A 22,836-nucleotide genomic window follows, 5' to 3' on the forward strand; every position below is an offset into this window, starting at 1 on the left:
GTTCCAGGCAAGCCTTGACCATCAGTGACAGGTGAGCCCTTCCTAATTTACTGGTAGTCTTAATGCTATCTGGATAAGCCATACAAAAATATACTGACCACCTTCATTATTTTGTGTGAGTACTATTCTTTCAGGGTATTCACCCTACAGCATTGAACAATCAACACTGCACCTATCTATCCGTTTACCAAGCATCTAACAGAATTGCATGAGTAGCACATACAGGAAGCACGAGCATAGCAAATAATGATATGAACAACAACCACTACAGGATCCTCAGTCTGCTGAATAACGTTTAGCTCAATGAATGAAGTGAAAAAAGACAGCTGAAAAAATGTACAGTGTATTACTAGCACCTTGAAAACTTTTACCTTGGAATGGTCACCCCCCAGCAGCGGTAAGGAAACTACATTTTGAAAATTGGTACCACTGTATTTTCTCCTCTCCTCCACACTCCTTAATGAGAGAAAGACTGGGTTGAATAGATCAGGTCAAGGATATACCAAAAGAAATACCTGCCATACCCAAACTGCAGAACAGTTCACTTGGACAAAGAATCCCTCACATCCAAGATCCTTCCCCATGCCTAGTAAACTCAAAAACAGTACTGAGCTAGGGAAGAGCAAGTGTACTTCCCATGCTGAAATCCAGAATTCCAGGGTCTTTTCCCACCATGAAGGCCCTCTCTATCAATCAGAACAGCCACTATTGAATATACTCCCCATGAAAGTATTAATAGTGAATAATAGCTGTTCTGAGTACATCCTACTCATAAAAACTTATTCTGAACTCACACAATTAAGAACTTAAATAATAAAAGATTTGCTAAATACAGATTTCCTGAGTTATTGGCTACAAAGCTATATGCAGAAAGGGTTTAACAAAGAACTCTGTACATCTGCAGACTAGACCAAAGGGAAATGTTCACTCATTTACAACCTGTTACTATTTAATTGTGAGTAATATATTTTGCCACATTTTTTTAAAATCTACATTACTCATCTGCAATTGTCCTTTGGATTATTCTCTATTTCCAAGAGCAATCAAAGAGCAGGTTCTGATTTGGCAGAATGATTTCAATGGTTTTCAACACCATCAACTTACACCATTTACTAGCAAACTGGCAGAGACAGTGTATATCAAATAAGCAAGGAGCTTTTTAACACTGTCTTCACTGATAATTTTCCATTGATTTTCAATGGAATAATTTTCACATCTGAAAAAGAAAAAAAAAGCATACTTAAGAGCAGGATAATTGACTAGCCGATTCTTGCTACCTAGCTATTACTCTAAGCATTTAGTCAGTCCATTTAGAACAATGGTCAAATACCAATAAAGACATGTATCTTCAACAAAATCTTTTTAATGGCATCATTTGATCTGTACATCTGCTTTAGCAACAGAGTAATGAAAAGAACAAAGTACTCACTTAAAGTGTTTTTAATGAAGTTTTGTTCAAGACCACTGGCAGCAGCTGGGTAGCCAATCAGTACATCCTTCTCACGTTTCTTTTCATCTCTGATCACTATGACCAGTGGCTATGTGAATGTTATACTATCTGAAATCTCCCTTAAACCATTATCTCTTCTATTTTGAAGAGAAAGCTGCCTGGAACCCAGACTCACAGCATAACTGTAAGGTCCAAAGTAGTAAACTTTTGACAATAACATTCTGTTTAAGGAAAAGATGCATTAAATGCACTGTTTCTGTGACTGTATTCTATCAAGTTAATAGAAAGACTATGACAGCACTCCTTGGGGTTTGTGGTGGTGAAGTTTTTTCATTTGTTTGTTCTTAAGTCTTCTGGAGACGTGTAGTGAATCAAGAAGAAAATAAAAAAGGTCCATTCAGTGCCCTGAAGGAGAATAAAGCAGTGCTATTACATTGCATTGTACAGTATACCAGTAAACAAATGCACAATACATAAACTAAGCTTATGTATACATTTCTTCCAAAAGGCAAAGCCTATTTGCATTTTAGAGAAAGCAACTAAGGTCTTGGCAAAAGTTACAATAAGACATCTGCAACAGAAACACTAAAAGACTGTATTCCTAGGTAGCACATATCTTCCTTCAACACAACATGACGTCAAGAGAGAGAAAAAATAACACTGCCTAGGCCACACACATGCAGGTGACATGCTGCCTGCCTATCTCTATCCTTTTCATCTCTGCAGAGGAATCTGCAGCAGTTACTGCTGGTTGTAGACAGCTCTATAAAAGGCATACAGACATAAAGAGAGAAACAGAATTTGCCCTTTTCAGCTTTATTCACTGAAAAACAGATGCTCCCTATCCCCTCTGGGAAACAAGCAGCAAGTAGGGAGAAGCATGCTGCAAGTTCATGGGTCACTTCTTGGCAACACTTACTAACAAGTCACAGGATGACATGAGTTTTGTGATACTTTAAAAAAGTGCATCACACTCTTAACAAAAGCTCCCCTTTCCATCCCTCTGTTTCTGAGCTGAAAAGCACTAAAAGCCTGGAGCAATCATGAAGAAACATCCACCTAGAGAACACTAGAAAGTACAGCAATTTTCATTTGCTACACTTGGTTATAAGGAAACGAACCAAGAGCCCTAAACGCTGCAGCCCACGAAATGGCTGTTCTGCAAGAAGTTAAAATGGCACAGGCCTTTTGTACATATCAAAAACAAACAGCAGCTTCTGCTATCTAAGGAAAGAGTGAATAGGAAGTTAAAAGCAGAGGTCACCTAACAAGCAGGAAGGGAGAGCAGTGCTCCCCCTCACCCACAGGGTTTTTCTGCTTCTCTCACTCAAAAAAAGTAAACTATGAAGGAACAAACAAGCTGTATACATACAGATTTGTCCAGAAGTTATCTATACAGTAGAAAGTTCATTAAAACAGAACAACTTCATGAAATAAACACAAAATACACTATTTTCCTCAGTTAGAGCACCGGTCATTTGGTATTTGAAAGCCATACCTGCAGCAACAGGAGCACACTGCAGTTGTTAATTCCCCCAACTTCCTAATCGCCTTACATCCGCGGCTCCCACCACCACCCCTGCCCTTCTGAGCTCCCAGTCCTCTCGGGTGCAGAAACCCAGCTCGCCATGGGGTGAGGGCAACCACTGTATGCAGTGCCCCAGTGCCCCCCACAGTGCTCAGGCCTGGCCTGCACTGCCAGAGTGCACCGCACGGCGAGAAACACGCTGATAAGGAGAAATGAAAAGGAAGCCCTGAGTCTTTTCCTCCGTAGCAACCTATTTCTTTCATTTCTTTCCTAACGTGGTGATCAGCTGTAACTTCACTCTGTACATAGAAGAGACAACAGTTTCACACCAAATATGCAAAAAAAACCAAACACCACAACCACCAAAACCAAACATTACAGCTCAAAGACTGAAGGGAGACAAGTCAGCTCGGCTCTGACTGTAACCACAAGGCTCATCAACCATTTTGGCTTTTCAGCTACACCATTTTAAGTAAAAAAGGTATTGACCTCAAAACATCATCATCACTGTCCGTTATTTTTTTCCTTTCCAAAACAGCCACACAGTTCACACAGCATGTAAAACACCAGAAATTGAAACAAAATTTACAGCGCGAGTGTTCAGAAGCTCGTTGAGAAAACGGCACGACACCGGGCAGCCCACGCAGCCATGATCCCGTCCCTGTGCTGAGTAAGGCCTCGCTAACTGCGTGACTGATTGCTGTTTGTCTCTTGTAGGCACCCCGTCTGGATGCTAGGTGGTGCTCGAAGGATCAGCCAACTACATCTGTTCCTCCCGAGCAGCCACTCAACCAGCAGCCTCCAGCTGACAGAAGAATACAAGCTTTGCCGAATAAGACACTCACTTCCCCAAAGATCCCTGTAGGATGGAATGTCTCCAACTAAATCAGTTACACAGTTACACACATACCCCTGATACAGCACTGACTGACATTTTCCTATGCAGCATTCTCCCCCTCCACAGACAGGAAGAAAAGGGAGACTTGTACGATACCACACACAAATTGGTGAAAAAAAACCAAAAGGAAAAAATACACTAATTTTTTATTCAGCACCCATCCAGCTCACAAGTAAATAGCATAAATAATCATCCATCATAAATCTGGCTTTAGACTTGCTCAGCATCATCATTAAAGAAATCTGCATTACAGCTGTTTCTCCTATCCAGCACTCATTGCCCAATTTTAAACCAGCTTTCTTTTCTGCTATACTATCACTTTCATGTATTGAAGTTTTAGAATAAAACAGACGCTCATTCTCTTCAGCGCAGTCATGCAGACCACTGGTGATGTGGACCACTTCAGTAAGAATAATGGTGATTCAAGCTCACGTTCCCAAACAAGAGAAAAAGTAGGAGTTTTCCATCACATATCTCAGGCAACAAGCAAGGGAGGACCACAGAACTCCTGGATGGCAGAAGTGAGATTCACAGAGCCTTATGCTTACAGACGACTTGACAGAGATCAACCACTAAGTGGCACCAGGAGTAAATGGTTGACAAATTGGGACGCATTCTGCCCAGCATACGGTTAACCTTACTGGTTCCATAATTCCAACTTTGGGGATAGCTAAACACCAGGTTGATCACTGAGGATGTTTTAAAAAGCATCTGCAATGGGCTTGGAGAGAGAGGCCTCGGAGCTGTGCCAGGTTCACTCTCCATCCCAAGCAAGACCAGAGCCCACACAAGTGGGCAGAGGTGCAGGCAGGCACTGGGTATCCTTTGCCTTGGTGTGCTACCTTGGCAGGCTACCTCAGAGCAAAAAGACAACTGAAATGCAAGATCTAGTGAAAGTAACTCAATCAAAACACCAGGAACAAGAATGTTTTGCTACCTGCAGTTCACAAGGAGGAGGGCACAAGAGTGAGTGGCAGCCCCAGCAGTGGCTGCCTGCCCAGACACAGAGCACACAACAAACACAGAGATAAATATCTACATATGTGGTGGCACACGCTGGCATAAACAACTGCCTGTGTTGCTGTAGGTTTCAGCATAACTTCCAGAAAGTCCGCTCAGTCTCCAATTAAATGAATTTAAATCCTTATTAGTTAGTCACACTACGTATTCATCAAGTTATTTGAGTCACTAATTCACTGCTTTCATTTCCTACTTTCACGTAACAAATTGAGTACTAAAAGCTAACGTGATTATTCATCGTGCTGATGATTATTTATCAAATGGGAGAACTCATACTATATACACTTTGTTTTTGACAGATAACTATTTTGTTGCATCTTTGGCTGCAACAAAACAGATTCAGTGGATGTAACAAACAACAACTGTGATGACCCATCTTGAAGTCTAAAAAACGTGAGGAATTTCCATTATTGAAGACTGGAATACTAACAAAATCTGTTACTGATTAAAAAAAAACAACCTTCACTTGGACTTCTATACAATCTTATAACTGGATTCCATCTTTTGCTCACTGACAGACCACAGAGGAACTGGAAGCACAGCTCAAAGCAGTGTGCCCTCAGCATCCTGTTAGGTCTAGGCCCAATGCTGGGCATGGCACTGCCACTGCCATTCCTTCCCCACTCTAAAGGTGGCATTCCCTCAGCAAACCAATTATGGGGCAGGTGAAGGCTGAGCAAAGGGCTCTGAGCTGGAAGAAGAAAAATGAAGTTACAGAAGCAGAGAAGCAGGATGGCAAGGGAGGTCATGCCTGTGGACAGGCACTGGTCAGAAGGGGAACACGCAGTGGGAAGGTAGCCCTGGGGACATGGCTCAAGAAAGCACACAGCCTGCCCCAAGAAGAGTGAGAAGGGATCCTCACACAGCAACTGGCAGTGTTGTGCCACAGCCATGTCCCTCACAAAGCAGGGAATGTGAAAGCACAAGAACAGCAACAACAAAGCAACTTACATCTTTGTTTGTTTGTTTGTATAAACAAATAAAGAAAAAGGAAGACTTAAGGAGAATGCCACAAAGGCGGTGTCAGACACGGGCAGGGAGCAGTGGCTGCTGTTTGCACTTCTCTAGAAAAGCCAAACAAGCGAAGGAAGGGCTCAGAGAACAACATGCTGTGAGATTTAGCCAGGAGAACAAATCAGGTCAGCTTTCAATCACACAACGTGAAGAGTGAAAAAATAAAATAAAAATCACTATTAAGGTCATTTACTGGAAACTGTTTTTAACTGTTTTGCCATCACGGGTCCAGTAAATCATTTCCAAATTAAGTTATGTGTTGCAAGGAGAGTGAATGAGAGAAAAATTAAAAAAAAATTCTAATGTAATATACAGCCATTATGCCTTTCTGTGAACTTGACGTGTTTCCTTTCCTCTATTTGAAAGCAAATAATATAAAAAGCTGAAACTCAAGGTATGACAAAGCTAGGAGCACAAACCTAGTGACTGTATTTTGGATTATCTGCAATATTCATCAACAGGTTAGCAAAATGATGTACCTGAAACTATGAAACAGGTTTTGAAGAAGTACACAATAAGATACATGATTTTGAACATTTCTACTGTAATATAAGCTTTTTTTTTTTTTTTGTATAAGCTTAGTGTTTGACAGAGTGATGATACAGGGTATGGCAGATCCTACTAAAAGCAGTATTCCTAAGGACCAAACAGCTCATCAAGACTTCACACACACTTTGCATACGCAAAAAAGCGAGCGTGTCCCTACGCAATACATAAAACTGACTGCACGTTAATATTAACTGCTTGGATGCCCAGGATGTGACAGCATGTAGATCAGAACACCTTGTGATACTACTGGGAAGACTAACCTTTTCTAACCTTTTGCTGAGTTTTTGTGCCACCCAAAACAGCCCATTTCAGTTTAAGGAGCATTGTTTTGATGCTCTTAACACGTTTTGCAATGTAGGCTTTTTTTTATTTTTAAACTACACACATGAGGAAAGCTGAGCTGGTATTTCATCACACTGAACCTCTCCCACTCTTTCCTGTATTTATCTTTTACAAAAGGCTAAGGTTTGGAGTTTGTTTTCAAAAAACAAACAAACAAACAAAAAACATATATAATATATATTGCATAGAAAAAAAGAAAGAAATGAGTAAAACTGAAGACAGAAAAATTTACATTCTTTGTCTAAGAACAAGCTGGTAAAAAACAAGACTAGAATATCAATGTGCACCGGCAATAAGGTTAACTTAAAGAATGAGCTAGTAATGACATAGTGTTGTGTGACAAATGCATTAGTGTACTTCCAATTGATTTAAACACTTTTTATATTACTATGTATCTAATAAATATTATCTTTATAAGTCAGAACTCTTTCACACACTGAAGATAAACTTGGAATTTTTAAGTTTTCTTAATTAATTCTCAGTGAACAAAGCATAGAAGGGACTGCATGATCAGAAGATCCAAGCTGAGAGTTTATGGTAATTGAAGATGACCTTAAATAGATCCATCATTACAGAAAACAAGTTATTATACATAAGCTATAAATCTCATGAATATAAGATAGTATTTTGACATTACTTTTTCAATAAAAAGTTATCCTGAAGAATGGAGATCATAATGTAACAAGCACAACGATGAATATAAAGAAAGAGGTTACCTGAAATGTATTTCTTTATTGCACAGAACAGAAAGTTGAACACAGAATCTTCTAAATACTGGATCTGAACTAAGACGAAGCATGATAATCTTCTATATATTCTAGTTCAAAGCACAACAAACACAGAATTAGTTGCCATTCCTCTTCAGAAAAGCAGAAAAGGAAGGCAAAAGGAAGGTTGAAGGAACATTATGAAAACTAAGACAAGGCTTTTACTTTGAGAAATTTCAGAACTTGTGGAACATCTTTTAATATAACTTTTAATATAACTGTTACCATGTAGACTGGAAGAATTTGCTAATAAAGACCTCCAGCAACCAAAAATCACAATCCTTTCTAAACAAATGAACATTTAAAAAATTCTTTCTACATACCAATGGTAATAGGTATGAGGTTTCTTTTGTTGTTGTTTTTGTTTAACTAACTATGAACATATTATTAATAAATGGTGATTTTGTTTTCAACTGCTTTATAATGAATACATTGACTTACTAAAGGACATGCCCTCTCCCACCACCCTTACAAGAATAAGTTAAGAAATAAACACAGCAACCTCACTGAGGAACCAAGGAGCTAAAAAGAGGGTATTAGGGAATAACAACAACAACAAAAAAAAAACACTGTCTGAAAGACAGCTGCAAAATGTATGACAAAAGTGTTGAACCAATTGGAATGTGGTATTAACCAGAAAAACCCCACAACATTTAACAAACACTGCTATGCAGTGCACAGGCCTGACAAGTCTCAGAAAGAGAAGAGACAGAAAGACATAATAGAAATTCTACTTGCAGCATCACCTGAGTTGGTGCCCCTAAAACCAAGATCTCCCAATGTTGTGGAAGAATTAGGAAATGCCTTTGTTGTTAAGACCCAGCTGATGTCCTGGGCATCAGAAACTCAATGAATGAGGTTCAGTACCATGATCTAAACTATATTCTTTCAGAAAAGATGTTTACTAGCATGATCATCATTATTTTCCAATTTGTTATTCTTACACACATTGTTCAGAATTTTTCTTATAAATAAAAAATTAAAACAGCAAGAAAAAAACAATCTTACACCACCAGAAGCCACAGCTGCAGGACACTGTGCCTGAAGTATCTACATGCTATGAGCTCAGGATACTGACATAAAGCTAAGTGTTGCAGAATGGCTTTGGTTGGAAGGTTGCCCAGGGCCCCATGCAGCCTGGCCTTGAACACCACCAGGGTCAAGGCATCCACAACCTCTCTGGGCAGCCTGTGCCAGTGCCTTAGCATTCTCTCAATGAAAAATTTCCTCATAACATCTGATCTACATCTTTTCTTTTTTAGTTTAAAAACATTCCCCTTCATCCTCTTTGCCCAAGTAAAAAGTCAGTCTCCCTCCTGATTACAAGCTCCCGTTATCTACTGAAGGCTGCAATGAGGTCTCCCCAGAGCCTTCTCTTCTCCAGACTGAATTAGCCCAACTGACTGAGCCTGGCTTTGTAGAGAAGTGCTCCAGCCCTCCAAGCACCCTTGTGCCCTCCCCTGGGCCTGCTCTAACAGCCCCACATCTCCCTTGTGCTGCAGGCCAGTTCCCTAAAAGGTTAGGCATATGTGATGTCACGCATCAAGACTTCCTGTTATTCCCAAAAAAAAAAACATTTTCCTTCCTTTTCTATTACATGCATAACTGTATTTGAAGACCAAAGAAAAGGAATCCAGTACTTCAAACTTCACAAGCAATTACGGTCAGGCTTTGCTTCCTGTAAAAGGTTCTCCGGAATTTCTTAACCCCATCCCAAACCCTGAAGTACAGGGTGATTTGTTCAGAAGGACATTGCAAAGCACAACAGCCTTTAAGTTTCCACCCACTTAGGGTTGTGCAGATATGGTGAGGTAAGGGCCGTTTCTTAACGCTCCTGCTCTTACCTCTTGGCACACAGAAGTGGTACACTTGGAGATATTTGTTTCTTCTTACCTAGCCCAATTAGGATCCATTTTATTTGGCTTTCAGTTAACTTTATTAGTTATCTAAAGCACCAGGAATTATGTTTCTTAAACACAAAGAATCTAAGCTGTGTAATTACTTAAATAAATGCATATAGATGCATCCCCACCGTCTAGTAAGAAGCATGATAAAATTACACCAATTAGAATCAACTTTTCTTTAGGAAAAATAATTAAGCACAATTGCAAATAAAATTAAAAACAATTATTTAATCAGGATTTCCTGCTCACTGCTTTAAGCCATGATTAAAATCAGTGATATAATCACTACCTGCAGCCCCCCTCCCAGCACGGACCCTCCCCAAGGCTCTTTGTACCAGCTCCCAGTGTGTCCAACAGCCCAGCCCTGTGCCCCTCTGCTGGAGCCCAGCCTGACTGAGCTCTGTCAAAGCCTGCGAGCTCCCATACTCCCACCACCTTAATATGTCCACCCCTGGAGAAAGCTGGTTACCAGGATCTTCCTGCTGGCACCTTCTGGTGCTCTGCTCAGGAAGGAACAGAAGGAACAAGACCTGTAGAGAGAGGCTGCTTAGGCAGGATGCAGAACCTGAGTTTCTGTGCCTGGCAGAGCATCTCAATAAGGACTGAATTAAGATGTATGGAACTGCAGGATCCAAACTACCTTCTGATGCTCACTAGCTGTTCGCTGCTGCAGCAGAACTCAACCCTTAAACACTGAACACAGTACCCATCCGTTGCCATCTTCATTAGAAATTTTCTAGTTGTAAGTCCATGTGGGAAAACAGACCGTATTTCAGAACCTAGCTTCTGTTTAATGGCTACCCCAAACCACAGGTGGGTGCTCTGTGGGACCATCCTCCCACACTCACACTCAGAACGCAGAAAGGTGCTCTTTCTTCCCCTATACTACTTTAACTTCCACTCAGAGCAACTCAGCAAACCAAATTTCCCTTTTCCTCTTTCAGAGCTAAAACACACCAAGCCAAACAAAAAGAAGTTCGCAAAGTTCTCAAAGACATAAGTTTTCTTTTTCCCTCATAGGCTTTTGGATTTTAGAGGAGCTGCAGTTTAGGAAATAGTCTACTTTGCAAAAATATACTATTTATTAAGTTCAACTCCAACACTTACGTGCGTGAAGATTTCAGTATGGGGGTTAGTTTTTTAGTATTAAATTAATTTAGCAAAATTCCGCAGACCTCACTTTGACCATGATACAAATACATACACTAGCCTTTCCTGGAACTTTGTCATCATTTAGAGGAAAATTCAAGGCACTATCAGTACCAACCACAAATCAACATTATTACAAAGAAGCAAGCTTATTTCAGCTTGACGAAGAAAAACTTTACTTGTTGAAAGAAAAAAAAAATTAAAAAGAACATATTCGTTATTTGAATAGAGGCAATAATAAATAAATACAGCCTGTCCTTAAGGATATTGATTCTCTCTCTTTTAAAATTGAGCAGGTTAATGGGAAATTCCATTCTAGAAGAAGAAAGCTAGAAATAAAACCAAAAAAATACTCAAGTATTAATCTGCTCTGTTCTCTGCAGCACTTGCTTTTTAGACAATAGGTTCAAATAAGGGTTCACATTCAGAAAGGTATTCTTTTCCCACTTCTCACTTGGGCACAATAAAAAAACCTCATGTAAGAATTTGGCATGGTATTAGCTCACTATGAGAAACATCCCTATTAGAGATAGCAATAATATCACAGGCTAGAATCTGTGCAGCACAACATCAAGTTTTACACAACATCTGCTGCAGTTGGCCTAAATAATCTTTCATGATTTCTGTGTTCTCTCTAAGTAAAAATATACCATCACCTTCAAATACAAAGTGTTTCTATTCTTCTTTGTTCTCACATGAACTGGTTACATCCATAACATTCTTAAAGCTCTGCATTTAAATGTTAAGAAACAGCAATAAAACCAACTTACTGAAAACTTACTGGTCAAGAAAATACAACGGTTGAGTTGTTATACAAGAAGCAAACAACAACAAAACAATCTGGAAGTTTGAATACAACCAGGTAGATTCCATGTGCACACACTAAAGCAGCACAGGAAGAAGATCGGACACAAACTAGCATCTACAAACATTTGCTAAGCTGGAAACCTAGGAAAGAAAAAACAGTACCCTTATTCTCAGACAGACAACTATCATCACATTTTAGGTAACAACTATGAATAATACACGTTCATCAAGTTAAAAAAAGCCAAACAACATCTACAACAATAGATGTAGATGTTGCTACATCTACAACAATAGTTCTTCAAACGGTATTAGAAAAGTATCATGGGTATATTTAGCACATTTTCATCACCTGTTAACTCGGGATCAAATTCTGGATGTGAACCTTCCCATTCTTGTTCAGGTGATTCAGAGTTGTATTGAGCACTGTTTTGCACCTAGTAAGGTCCGGAAAGCCAACAGCACACAAAGTAACAACCTGCAAAGCACCATGCCAAGCTGCTAGACACTGGTGACCTGCCTCCAACCTCAAAGGAGGAAATATTCCAAGACACATGCGTCTCCCAAAACCTCTCTGCCCATCTTTGATAGCCTGGACGTCTCCCATTTCCAAACCAGCACCCTGCAATGTGATCTCTTCAGTGCCACACGTGAACAGTAAAAAAAAATCATAAAGCCATAAAGCCATATGACTGCAGTTACATGAGATGAGGCACACGATTTAACAAATACAGTATTTATAATAACACTACTTAACAGTTTTCCTAAATTCCTCATAGTCAAGAATTGTATGCCTCATAAATAAACAAGTGACCAAATATACCACACCGAAGTTACTGGCATATAAAACAAAGGTTAGAAGGAAAGTTTGATACTACACGGAACTGGAAACAGAAGACAGTTATGATACAACAGAAGTGTACAGATACAATTTTACTTAATCCACGCCAATATTTTCCATTTTAAAATCTAAAACACAAATTCAAACCTACTCAGCTGGGCAATGACAGCCCTACAAGTCAAGCTATAAGAGAAAACAATACCTTATGAAACGTTGCTACAAGGTTGTAACACATTTCAAAAAGCCATTTTCTTAAACTTTACTGTGTATTTCCAGAGCAGTGCCATTTCAATGCTGACAGAGTATTATATTTAAAATTTGAAAAGTGAAACAAAAGAACTTAGAGTGATGCTCCATATGTTGGGGGGGGTGGTTTGTTTGTTTGTTTTCTTAACTTGGTTGATTTTGGTTTTCCTGTTTCTCCACATTAGGGCTTTTGGGACTTGCAAAAAGGGTGCTGGAGGTTCCTGTTCCCAACAACATGAACCTTCACGTGGTGAGCACCACGCAGGTGCTCACAGATCACAGGTAAGGCTGCGTCAGCTGCAGCACTGCGAGGCACCACATGAGGCCTGCACACCTGACAGAGAAGCCGGCCTGGTGATGGCAGGAGTTGAAGAGAGGGGTCAGGTGCTACACACCAAAATGTGTCAGGTCTTTTCCAAAGGCTCAGCACAAGCACAGTAGCCCACACCTGGACACACAGCACTGGTGGTAGCATACAAGTATGGCGCCGATCTCACCCAGGCCCACACCCTCACGTACTGCTTCCAACAACACAAAAATGATGTCTGGCAGCGCTGCCTGGGCTTGCCAGTCAAGAACCAGCATGTGCACAAGCTCCTTTAAATACACCACGTTTCAAGTTATTTTTAACTTGTTAGTTCGATCTGCCATAGTTCTTGCACACAAACAAGCCAATGCCTACGAGCACAACAACAGATCTGCATTTGACGGCCTACTGCTTTCACACAAGATGCTCCATTTCAAAATGCACATATACGGAGCAAGGTGTGCTGCTACCATCCCGCCAGCTTAGACCAACAATACAGATCTAGGCACCACCAACATTTCACTCCAACTCCCAAAGAGAACTGCCCAGTGAGGCTGTGCAGGCATCACAACATGGGAACCCCACACAAACAAGGCCAATTATAGCACCACGCACAGAGCTGGGCTTTCACTGCTCTGAAACCCCATATCTGTGTGATGTAAATTACAGCACTCAGAACAATCCAACTGCAGGAGTTGTGAGAAGGGATGTAAAAAGCACTGTCATCATCATCGCTATTTTAAAAATTAACATCACAAAACTGCATTTCCATGCCTAGGCTTAAGGAATGCCAGTTTTCTTTTAATTATAAATAAATATATATATAGAGAGAATATATATATATATTATCTGTATGTTGTGTTGTAACAATCATTTCAGGCTTGTGCACCCAGTATCTGAAATACACCCCAAAATATCCCACACGGGCTCTCCATGTGACTATTACATGCACACATCCATAACAAGTGTTGCGACGCTGTTGAAACATACTCCTTAATGAAGTTAAAAACCAGCTGCACGTTCAGCTGGGGGCGGCCGTTCTGCTGCCAGCCGGCTTCCAGGAGCGCAGGAGCACAAAATGCCTGCCACTTTACTCAGCATCTTTAACATATACCGTAATCCCTCTCCAGGTATTTTCTAGAGCATTTCGTGTCAGCCTGCCTGGAGGAGCGCGTGTGGAGTGACGGGAGCAGTACAAGTCTGACAACTGCTGGCACGGAAAATGGAGAAGCACCTCCCGCATTTTGGGAGAGCGAATCCCCATTACCGAGTCCTCAAATTGCTTATCAACAGCAGCAACAACAACAACAAAAAGCCGCAGGAAGACTCGGAAAACAAATCTGTTGTTCTTGCTGTTATTTCTGTTTCGAGTTCTCAAGTTTCCTGCCTGGCCAGCGACATTTTGCAGACATAGGAAGACAAGCCAGGTGGAACTGATCAAAGCGGGGCAAATGGAGTGAAATTACACAACTGTTTCAGCACGCGGGTGTGCGTGCACAAAAGTTCTCCCCCGCCACAAGTAGTTCTAGCGGCAGAAAGCCGCGAGCCGCTCTCCAGCTGTATAACTGCTACATCTTGTGGCGGTGCATCTCAATGCAAGGAGGAAAAGCAGACAATAACCCGAACGGAACAGAGAAGGGACTTGTTTGCTCGTAACCTTCATACAGCTATTCCCCGCAAACACCCACAACACCCCGCTCTGCCTGTCGGTGTAACACAAGAGGGGAGGAGCGGAGGAGGGAGGAGGAAAATATTATCATCCGAGGCGTGATGGAGGAAAGCAGAAAGTTGCAGTCATAGCGCGGCGGTGGCCGCCAGGCGCCCTGTCACCGCCACCGCGGGGCCGACCGCTCCCGGGGCGCCCTCCCGATAGGGACGAGCCCCGCGGTTCCGCTCCGTCCCTCCCCGCCCCACCTCCACGATGCCAAAAGTGCCCGACTCCTTCCATCCAGAAACAACGGCCGCGTCCACCGGCACTCCGCGCACCGCCGTTACTCCGCCGCCGGAGGAGGGCACCGCTCCCGGGGAGGACGCGGGCAGCGGCCCCGCCGAGAGCAAACGCGAGCGGAAGGACGGCCGGAGCGGAGCGGACCGCACCGCCGCGGCCTGGCGGGAGGGGGGCACGACGAGGCGCCGAGGAGCGGCGGGGCCGAGCCGCTCGCCCGGTGCAGGAGGTTTCGCTCGGCGCCGCCGGGCCCAGCGCTGACCCCGCGCCGCCGCCGCCGCCGCGAGGGGCACCCGCCTCTCCGCCGCCGCTCCCCCCCAGCCCGGGACCGGCCTCCGGCGGCGGCCGCCGAGCCCCTCCCCGCGGGCCGTGCCCCCCGCTCAGCCCCGCGGCGCACCGGTTACCTTCCTTGGGCGGCTTGCCGGGCTGCGCGCCGTGCAGCTGGGAGGCCGCCGCGGAGCAGCCCTGCAGGCTCGGTGGGGACGTGGAGAGCCGGGACCAAGATGGCGGCCCCTCCAAACTTCCACTGCTACTTTGGACACTCATCAAGCTACTTTCCTGGAGCCTGGCAGCCGCCGGGGGCGGCGGGGGAGGCGGCGCGGCGGGGGGACACCCAGCGCCGCGCTCATGGCCGGGGGGCCGGCCCGACACCGGCGCGGGGAGGCCGCCGGCGGGCGGAGGGCTCCGGAGGCAGGCGGGGCGCGGGAGGGACGGGGCGCGGGGCCGGCGCGACCCGCCCGCACCTCTGCACTGCGTCGCCGCGGCCGCCGCCGCCGCCGAGCAGCCGCCCGCGTCTGAGGCTGAAGCTGAGGCTAACCTTCCCCGCCGCCGCCGCCGCCGCCGCCGCCGGGGAGGGGAGGGGAGGGCGCAGGCGGGGAGGGGTCATGCGCAAACACGATCGCGAGCCGAGCGAGCGCCGCGCTCCGCCGGCGCCCAGCCGAGCCGAGCCGAGCAGCGCCTAACCGGAGCCGCCCAGGGGTGGCGGGCGGGAGCGGCGCCCCCCCGCTCGCACCTGCCTCTGCCCGGCCACCCCCTCCCCACGCGGCCGCCCCGCTTTCGCTGGCGAAGCCGCGGCCGAACCCTTCGTGCACCGCGGGCCCCGCGGCACTCACGATGCCGGGGGCGGGAGCGGGGGCCGCGGGGAGCGCCGAGGCGCGGCAGGGCCGAGCCGCGTGCCATGTGCCAGGCGCCTCCTCCGCCTGCGCGCCCCGCACCGCGCGGCCCGGGGCCCGGAGCGCGGCGTGGCCGCGTCCAGAGCTCGGCTGCGCTTCTTCCTTCCCTGCGGCCGACGCGGTCTCAGCTAAGAACGGGAAAGACGGGCAAAAGTCAGGTCTGGAACAAAGCCTTTCCAGTTGCGAGTGCAACTTAATGGCCTCATTTACTTTGTAGAGCCGTGGCTTACACTTGCGGTTGCGGGAGGGAATAAGGATCCCCACGTGCTGGGCACGGCGCTCCCGTAGCGGCTGCTGAGCGGACCCCCGGCCCTGCGCTCACCGCCCTCCCCTCCGGCTGAGGCCGGTGTCAGACCGTGCACGAGGCAGCCATCGCCGATTCCTCCTCTTTCTCTCCGAGTGACATCTGTCAGATTATCTGAGATCCTCACCGCCCACAAGAATACAGCATCACCGCAAGTGTCTTAGCAGTTCAGCATTAACCTGAAGTAAAAAATGGGTTGGTTTACTTGCTAAGTAAATCTGGCCCAGAGCAGCTCTACATGTGTTAGGCATGGAGAAATGCTCTCTAACCAGGACCTCCTTGCCTTTAGGGACTTACCACAGAAAGGACTACTCAGGCTTTACTAGCCAAATTATCACAGGAATTGGGTAGTACTTCGACATGAAGTGCGGCAGCGCAGTACTGACATTTAGGAGCTTCTACAGCACCTAAATTCCTGTAAGGTTAAAACCAAACCATGCCAAGTCCACACCAGAGTGGAAATATGCCTTGTTGTCCAAGGGGCAATGGCTCGTGGACTGATGGTAGATTGCTGCCACCCCAGGGAGAAGCAGTACATCTAGAAATTAGGTGGCATTCTTCGTGCCCACACATATCCACTTCAGACAAACCAGAGCCCTTCTACCTTCAGAAAAACCTCCAGAATCTTCCTTCCTGCCTGCCAGACATTGCAGTGCTGTTGTGAGACTCCCTGTTCAACAGGGCACCGCTTCTCATGATGCAGGGAATAGCGGATGGTAAAAGAGATGCCATTAATTACTTAGGTTTTCATCAGAAACCTTTCTTAGTCTGTCAGAGCGACTTTAAGGTGTCCTTCTATTTGTAAAACCACATTGCTTTGGTGCTGCCATTTAAATCACAGAAGCATGGAACAGCTTCGGAGGGAACCTTTTAGAATTCTCCAAACACATTCCAGAAGTTTCATTGTGTAGCATAAACGTGCACAACACTCTTCAGTCACCAGCAATCACTGCAATCAGATGTCACCCAGTGAGCAAATGGATGACCCCTCACAGCAGTGAGCAGCAGACTCTGTGCCACACGCTCCAGATGTTATAAACTAAATCTAGCCCAAAGAGTACCAAATAATTATTACTCATTATTTTATATTTTGTTAATAAAAATGTGTTAAATTCGATTTTTTCCTTGCCTTCAAGTTTTCGGGAGTGGAATGGTCTACTATCACTATTTGCTGGGTAAACAGCACCTGCTGACACCAGGCATGACTTGAGGCAGGAGAAATGGGGAAACCCCCACTCACGGGGATTGCACTGAACAGAAACAGAGATGGTGCTGCATAGCTCCATGCAAGGGAAGGCTTGATCCTCACCTAGGCCTGAGAAAGCTCATTGGATTCACTACATGCTAAGAAAGGACCTTGAAATTCAGATCAGAACAGAAGGGAGTGAAATGCTTATGTTCTATTTCTCCCATGAAAGTAAGTCAAATGTTAGCTAGCAAAGGTTTATCACAGCAGCAACCCTCAAATCAAGGACACTTGAAGAGCAGAAAAACATTTTGAAATGTCATTATTCCAAAGATAAAAAAAGCTGAGCAACACAAATCTGAAACAACAGAATTGTGAGAGCTTTCACAGCTTTGCCAATGCAATTACTGTAATGAAAGTTTCTTGCACAAATAAACTCACAATCTACCCCAGAATCTTTAGAACAGTAAGAAAAGTTAACTGGGAGATAAGGAAATGACTAAAGAAAAGGTCTGATGAGCTGCATAGAAAAACTGAGAAAAAACTGCAAGCAGGAGTGACCTTCTATTTGCACTGCATTGTGTCTATGAAGATAGCTGTGCACTCAGGTCTAATGCTACTTTCTAAACTTTAGCAAACATCCATTACTGAACAAAGAGACGATTTCAGATATTACATACACAATCCAAAGCTCACACCAGATGTTCTTGGAGAAGAACATGCTACAGTTGTGCTACAATTCCAGAGGTTTTAGTTTTTCCTTATTCCATGACCTTCACCTTCGCCATTCACAGGCACCAAATGTATTTTGGTGTTCTCGTGAGAAATATACACTCATAATGAAATAATACATATTCTTAGTAACAGGGTCTCCTAACTCACTTTCTGCCAGCAATGTGCTATCAATTTTCAATCAACTGGCTGAAGTTTCATGCAAGTAACAGATACTAGGATATCTGGGAGTGGTGACTGACCAAGTCACATGACCAATTATGTGAATAATGTATATTTACTTATAAGTCGTAAATAAGACCATACTTAAACTAGTAATTAGAAGGGAGGCCTTAAATTCATGGGACAATCAGGAAGTTGGGGTAGAAGGGGAACCTGATTTAGCAGGCTTGTGCTTCTTCCATGTCTGAAAGACAAGAGTTTCCATAACTATGAGGATGGATAACATCCCTGGAGAAGTACTGAACTAGATATTTCTGAACTTATATTGATCTCTATGTGCCTGAGATCAGGGAAGTGTCAGGGATCAGAGATCATTAGAGACCTTATTTTGGGTGCTTCTAGTATTTACTTCCTTCACTTGCTTCTTTTAGGAGTTCTGAAATATGCTCAACAATGGCATTAGATCTTTTTACCCTCTCATATTCATCTCTAACCAGAAATATTCAGTATATGGCCTTCTTCTATCTTCTTGGACTTTGAGCAAGTTCTTGGACAGAAAGCAGAGCAGCCCAGCCTTCTTTCTGACTTTCTCAAACAAGCAAATCTCCTTGCTAATCACCATTCAAGCCTTTTCATTTAGGCCACCAATTACTTGCAATGCCAGTGAAGGCAAGGTTCTGTTTGTTAAGAAAAGCACAAACTCTTTGTTAGTTCCCTGTCATCCTGGCACCTCTGGATCACAGATGTATCAGATATGTTAGCAGGTGGCCTCATTTGTTTCTCTCTACTTCTCTGTCACCTTTGTACAGCTTTTCAGACTATAGCACTTCATGCAATTGGGAAGGTGTTTTATAGCTGTAGACATTTCCCTTGAAGGAGAAACGTAAGTTGTTGCAGCGCACTATGCTGATACAGCAGTATGTTTGCCAGTGTATACCAATTTGATTCATCTATCTATGTATACACAAATGTACATGCACTCACTTATCCGATACACAGAAGGATTCACACACCCTAAGACCAACATCAGCCACCAGTCTGATTTGATTATTGTGGTAGAATATTCTCCTAACTAAAATGGACACACTGGTACACTGGCTCAAATAAAGAATGCCTAAATTTCTTCATCATTAAAATGATGTATTTATGACACTTCTAGGTTAGATGGAATGCAGTATTCTAGAAAAATATAACCAAAACTACTATTCCCTGTCATAGTGAATGGCAGAGGTTCACAGCTCACACACTGTCCTTCCCACACCTACCAGAGCTGCGTGCAGTACAGACCCTCCCTGTGCCACACCGATGCTCTCCCACCACCAGAGCTGCAGTGCTGACTAGAATCTTCCAGGCTGCGTCCTGTAGCTCAGGAGACTCAAAATGCAGCTTTGGCATGAGTACAAGGTAAAATGCCAAGTGACTGTGACAGCAAGTGCATTACTATGGTACAACACGCCTGCAGATTTAACAGCTTTTGTACCTGATTCTCATGTACCATTTCTACTTACAAGCAAAAAAGGAATGTTGTAATTATACTAACATTAATTTTCAAGTGTAGTTAAACTTTTCTAAAATTGATTTAAAACAATGATGTTTTTATAGGAAAACATTACTCAGATCTTGATTAAATCAATTTTGAGGCTCACTGAATTAGAGCTGTCTCCCTGAGCCACATACCACACTACATGCTTTATAATTTTTTTAATATAGCACTTGATAGCAACTGTGAGTTGCAAGGTAACAAAAACATACATAAATAATACAGAAGCAAAAATATCCTCCCTAAATATACCAGCATATCAAGATGAAGAGAAGCCAAAATGAAAAAATGGTTATCGCATAAAGCCTACACTGAAGAACACAAACACCATGTAAGCACAGATCTATTTTTATCATCCATGAAATTGTCATAACTTGCGTTTATCGTATACCTTTGCTATCGTCACCAGCAGTCAGACCTGGTGATCCACCTCTGCTGTGATTACTTGTACTCAAATCTCTAAGAAGCCTGCAAACAGATTCTCTTCAAACCACAACCAAAAATTAAACTGCGTTCTTATGATAGAAATGCTACTCTCAACGCCAGACTCCCTCTTCTAAGTACTAGGATTATTAGCCAGTCAGAATGAAGGACACTTTTACAATCCTTTACTGTTCATTTTTATCAAAAATAATAGGGATTTAAATGTTCCCCAGTTAAGAAATAAATAAAAAAAAAAAAATAATAACCCTGATGGATGCTGCATTCACTTCCTTCTCTCCCACCTGTCTATTTTCATTCTCCTCTACTGCTCTTCTTCCTGTATCCCTTGCAATCTACTTGTCTGCTGCTCCCTGCAATTTTTTCCTACACTCAGACTACTCCTTTTATAATACTGTTCTCTGGTAAACAGTCTCCTCTTATGTGTCAGGCTTCCTCTCCATTTTTTCTTTAAGCTTGTACATTTCCACACATCTTTCAAACTTGCGTCTCACTGTTTACACCTTATATCTTCTTTCATGAAGGACTTGCCTTGCCTGAAGCTTATTTTGTTGCCTTTGATTTTAAGCCATTAGAGATGGGCAATGTTTGCAGAAAGCCATGTCTGTATATGGTTTCTAATAGCAAAGGGGCATGTCTTGATGCTTTTTTCAGACAAAAGTCATACCAATTTGAGGCCAGTGAGGTTTTTTTTTTCTGTAATTGTGAATAAGGCCTTTAAATTTTGGCCATATAGCATCGACAATAAACCTGAAAATGAAATATTAGGTATTCAAATGACATACTGTAATTTACAGATTTCTTGCCTTTTCTCCCTTTCAGCTTTAGCTTTGCTGAACTGCTGCTTTACACTGTGATGCTGCTATGCTGGGAATACAGGTGCTGCTTTGCTTGATCAGATCTGTCACCCACCTAGTCCACTGTCCTCTCCCTGGTTCTATCCAGAAAAGTCATATTTCATGCACATTCTCCCTAAAATAAAATTCTGTCCCCATCGGAGATCTGGGCCTTTTCTTCTTCCTCACCACCACTCAGCACACACAAATGTTCAGGAAAATAATGGTACAGGAAATAAGCCAGATAGCAGATTCCTGAAAGGTACTGAGAACAACTTGCAGTCTCCAAGAATTCAGGAGATGAGAGGGAAAAGGCTGCCTTATGTGTTACTTAATTAGGAACTATTAACTGGTAAGACCAAGGTGGAAAATTGTATAATATCAACCTCAGAACAATAAAATTAATGATGGCAAAGAAAGCATGGAATGACAGAAAGAGAATGAGATTCCAAAAGCAGTCTCATTGGCTTAAGGAATGAATGGTTGGGTAAATCTTTTGAAAGAAATTCAGGAAGGAAATAAGAGCATAGGAGAGCTGATTGTTTCTGAGAAAGGCAAATTAGAAAGACACAACAGCAAACTATCCTGATGCAAAGAAAGTACTGAAAGAGAGAAGCAAAGCTTCATCAAGAACTCTATGATGACCAAAAAAAAAAAACCAACAAAAACAACTCAGGAAGTTGTCACTGATATGCAGAGACAAGAACAAATGACTAAAAGTCACGTGGGAATCAAACCAGGAAGGCTGAGGCAAAAAGTGTTAAATGAAGAAACAAACCAAAAGCCAATCACAGGGTAGACACAGAAGAAATAAAGGAAACAAAAGAAGGTTCAGTTGTAATATCTAACAAGAAAAACAGTGTCACAGAAAAATACTAAAATATTCACTGCTCTTTTTTTGCCTAATGTGTTTCATATGTCTACAAAAATAATCTTAGCTTCAGATACACAAAGCAATTAGTTTTCATAAAGGTCAAGAAGCACAGGCCAGAAAAAAGCAGGAATGAGTAAAGTGATATTAAGACATGCCCATTTCCCATTCTTCCAATTTAAAGTGTAAAGAAAGCTGTGGATAATCCCTGTAGTTTGTGTCTCACATTTGGATCAGCCCAGAGTAAAAGTTCAGACTCACATGTTCAGAATTCGTAACAACGTTCTTATGTGAGTTTTCCAATGCCTGATATCATGGTTTCAATTACACTGAATTCTTTGTTGATGTGGAGGTCTCTATTTACCTGGTTATTTTCATAAAGCCTGCAGAAGTATAGTACCACTGAGAACACCACTATTCAGTCTAATTTGGTTGGAAAGAGAGTAACAAGTTCAGAAGTTATGGTACAGCCTGACAGGTGACCATATGAATGTTTCCACAGAAAAACGTTCTAAAATATGCTAGAACACTTAAAAAGCTAAAATAGCCTCTGCTTGTTGATTCTTTTCTTTTTCTTTAGAGAACTGATGGAATGCAAGGGAGGTTCTAGAAGACTGGAAATGATGAAAATAGTGCCTCTCTTAGGAATTTGAGTTCAGTTGACTTGACTTTCATTAATACTTTATCCATCACTAGAGGATACTATCACAAGTTATTAGGCAGTTAGTGTACAAGCATGAGGTTAACACATAAGAGAAAATAATTAGGCAATAAGAGATTAAAATGTAATCTTAAGATCATTATTGTATCAACTACTTCAATTTGCTT

At 43.0% G+C, this 22,836-nt stretch overlaps 1 protein-coding gene across 5 annotated transcripts in view; it reads right to left on the reverse strand.

Moving 5' to 3' along the window:
- The window catches only part of TLK1 (tousled like kinase 1), a 90,713-nt gene that overhangs the window by 55,895 nt on the left and 11,982 nt on the right, over positions 1–22,836 (reverse strand). For 2 of the 5 annotated variants that reach the window (XM_065750655.1, XM_065750653.1), the window contains exon 1: positions 15,169–15,560. The exons of 1 other annotated variant lie outside the window; for it this stretch is intronic. In XM_065750655.1, the coding sequence (XP_065606727.1) occupies positions 15,169–15,310 (142 nt within the window). In that variant the 5' untranslated portion in view covers positions 15,311–15,560. Of the gene's footprint in view, positions 1–15,168; positions 15,562–22,836 lie in introns of those variants that run through there. 2 more of the 5 variants (XM_065750652.1, XM_065750656.1) reach the window with 2 other exon arrangements.

The sequence above is a fragment of the Cyrtonyx montezumae genome, unplaced genomic scaffold, assembly GCF_038088225.1.
Source record: "Cyrtonyx montezumae isolate F1298 unplaced genomic scaffold, pur_monq_1.0 scaffold_7, whole genome shotgun sequence".
In the NCBI taxonomy this organism is placed as follows: domain Eukaryota; kingdom Metazoa; phylum Chordata; class Aves; order Galliformes; family Odontophoridae; genus Cyrtonyx; species Cyrtonyx montezumae.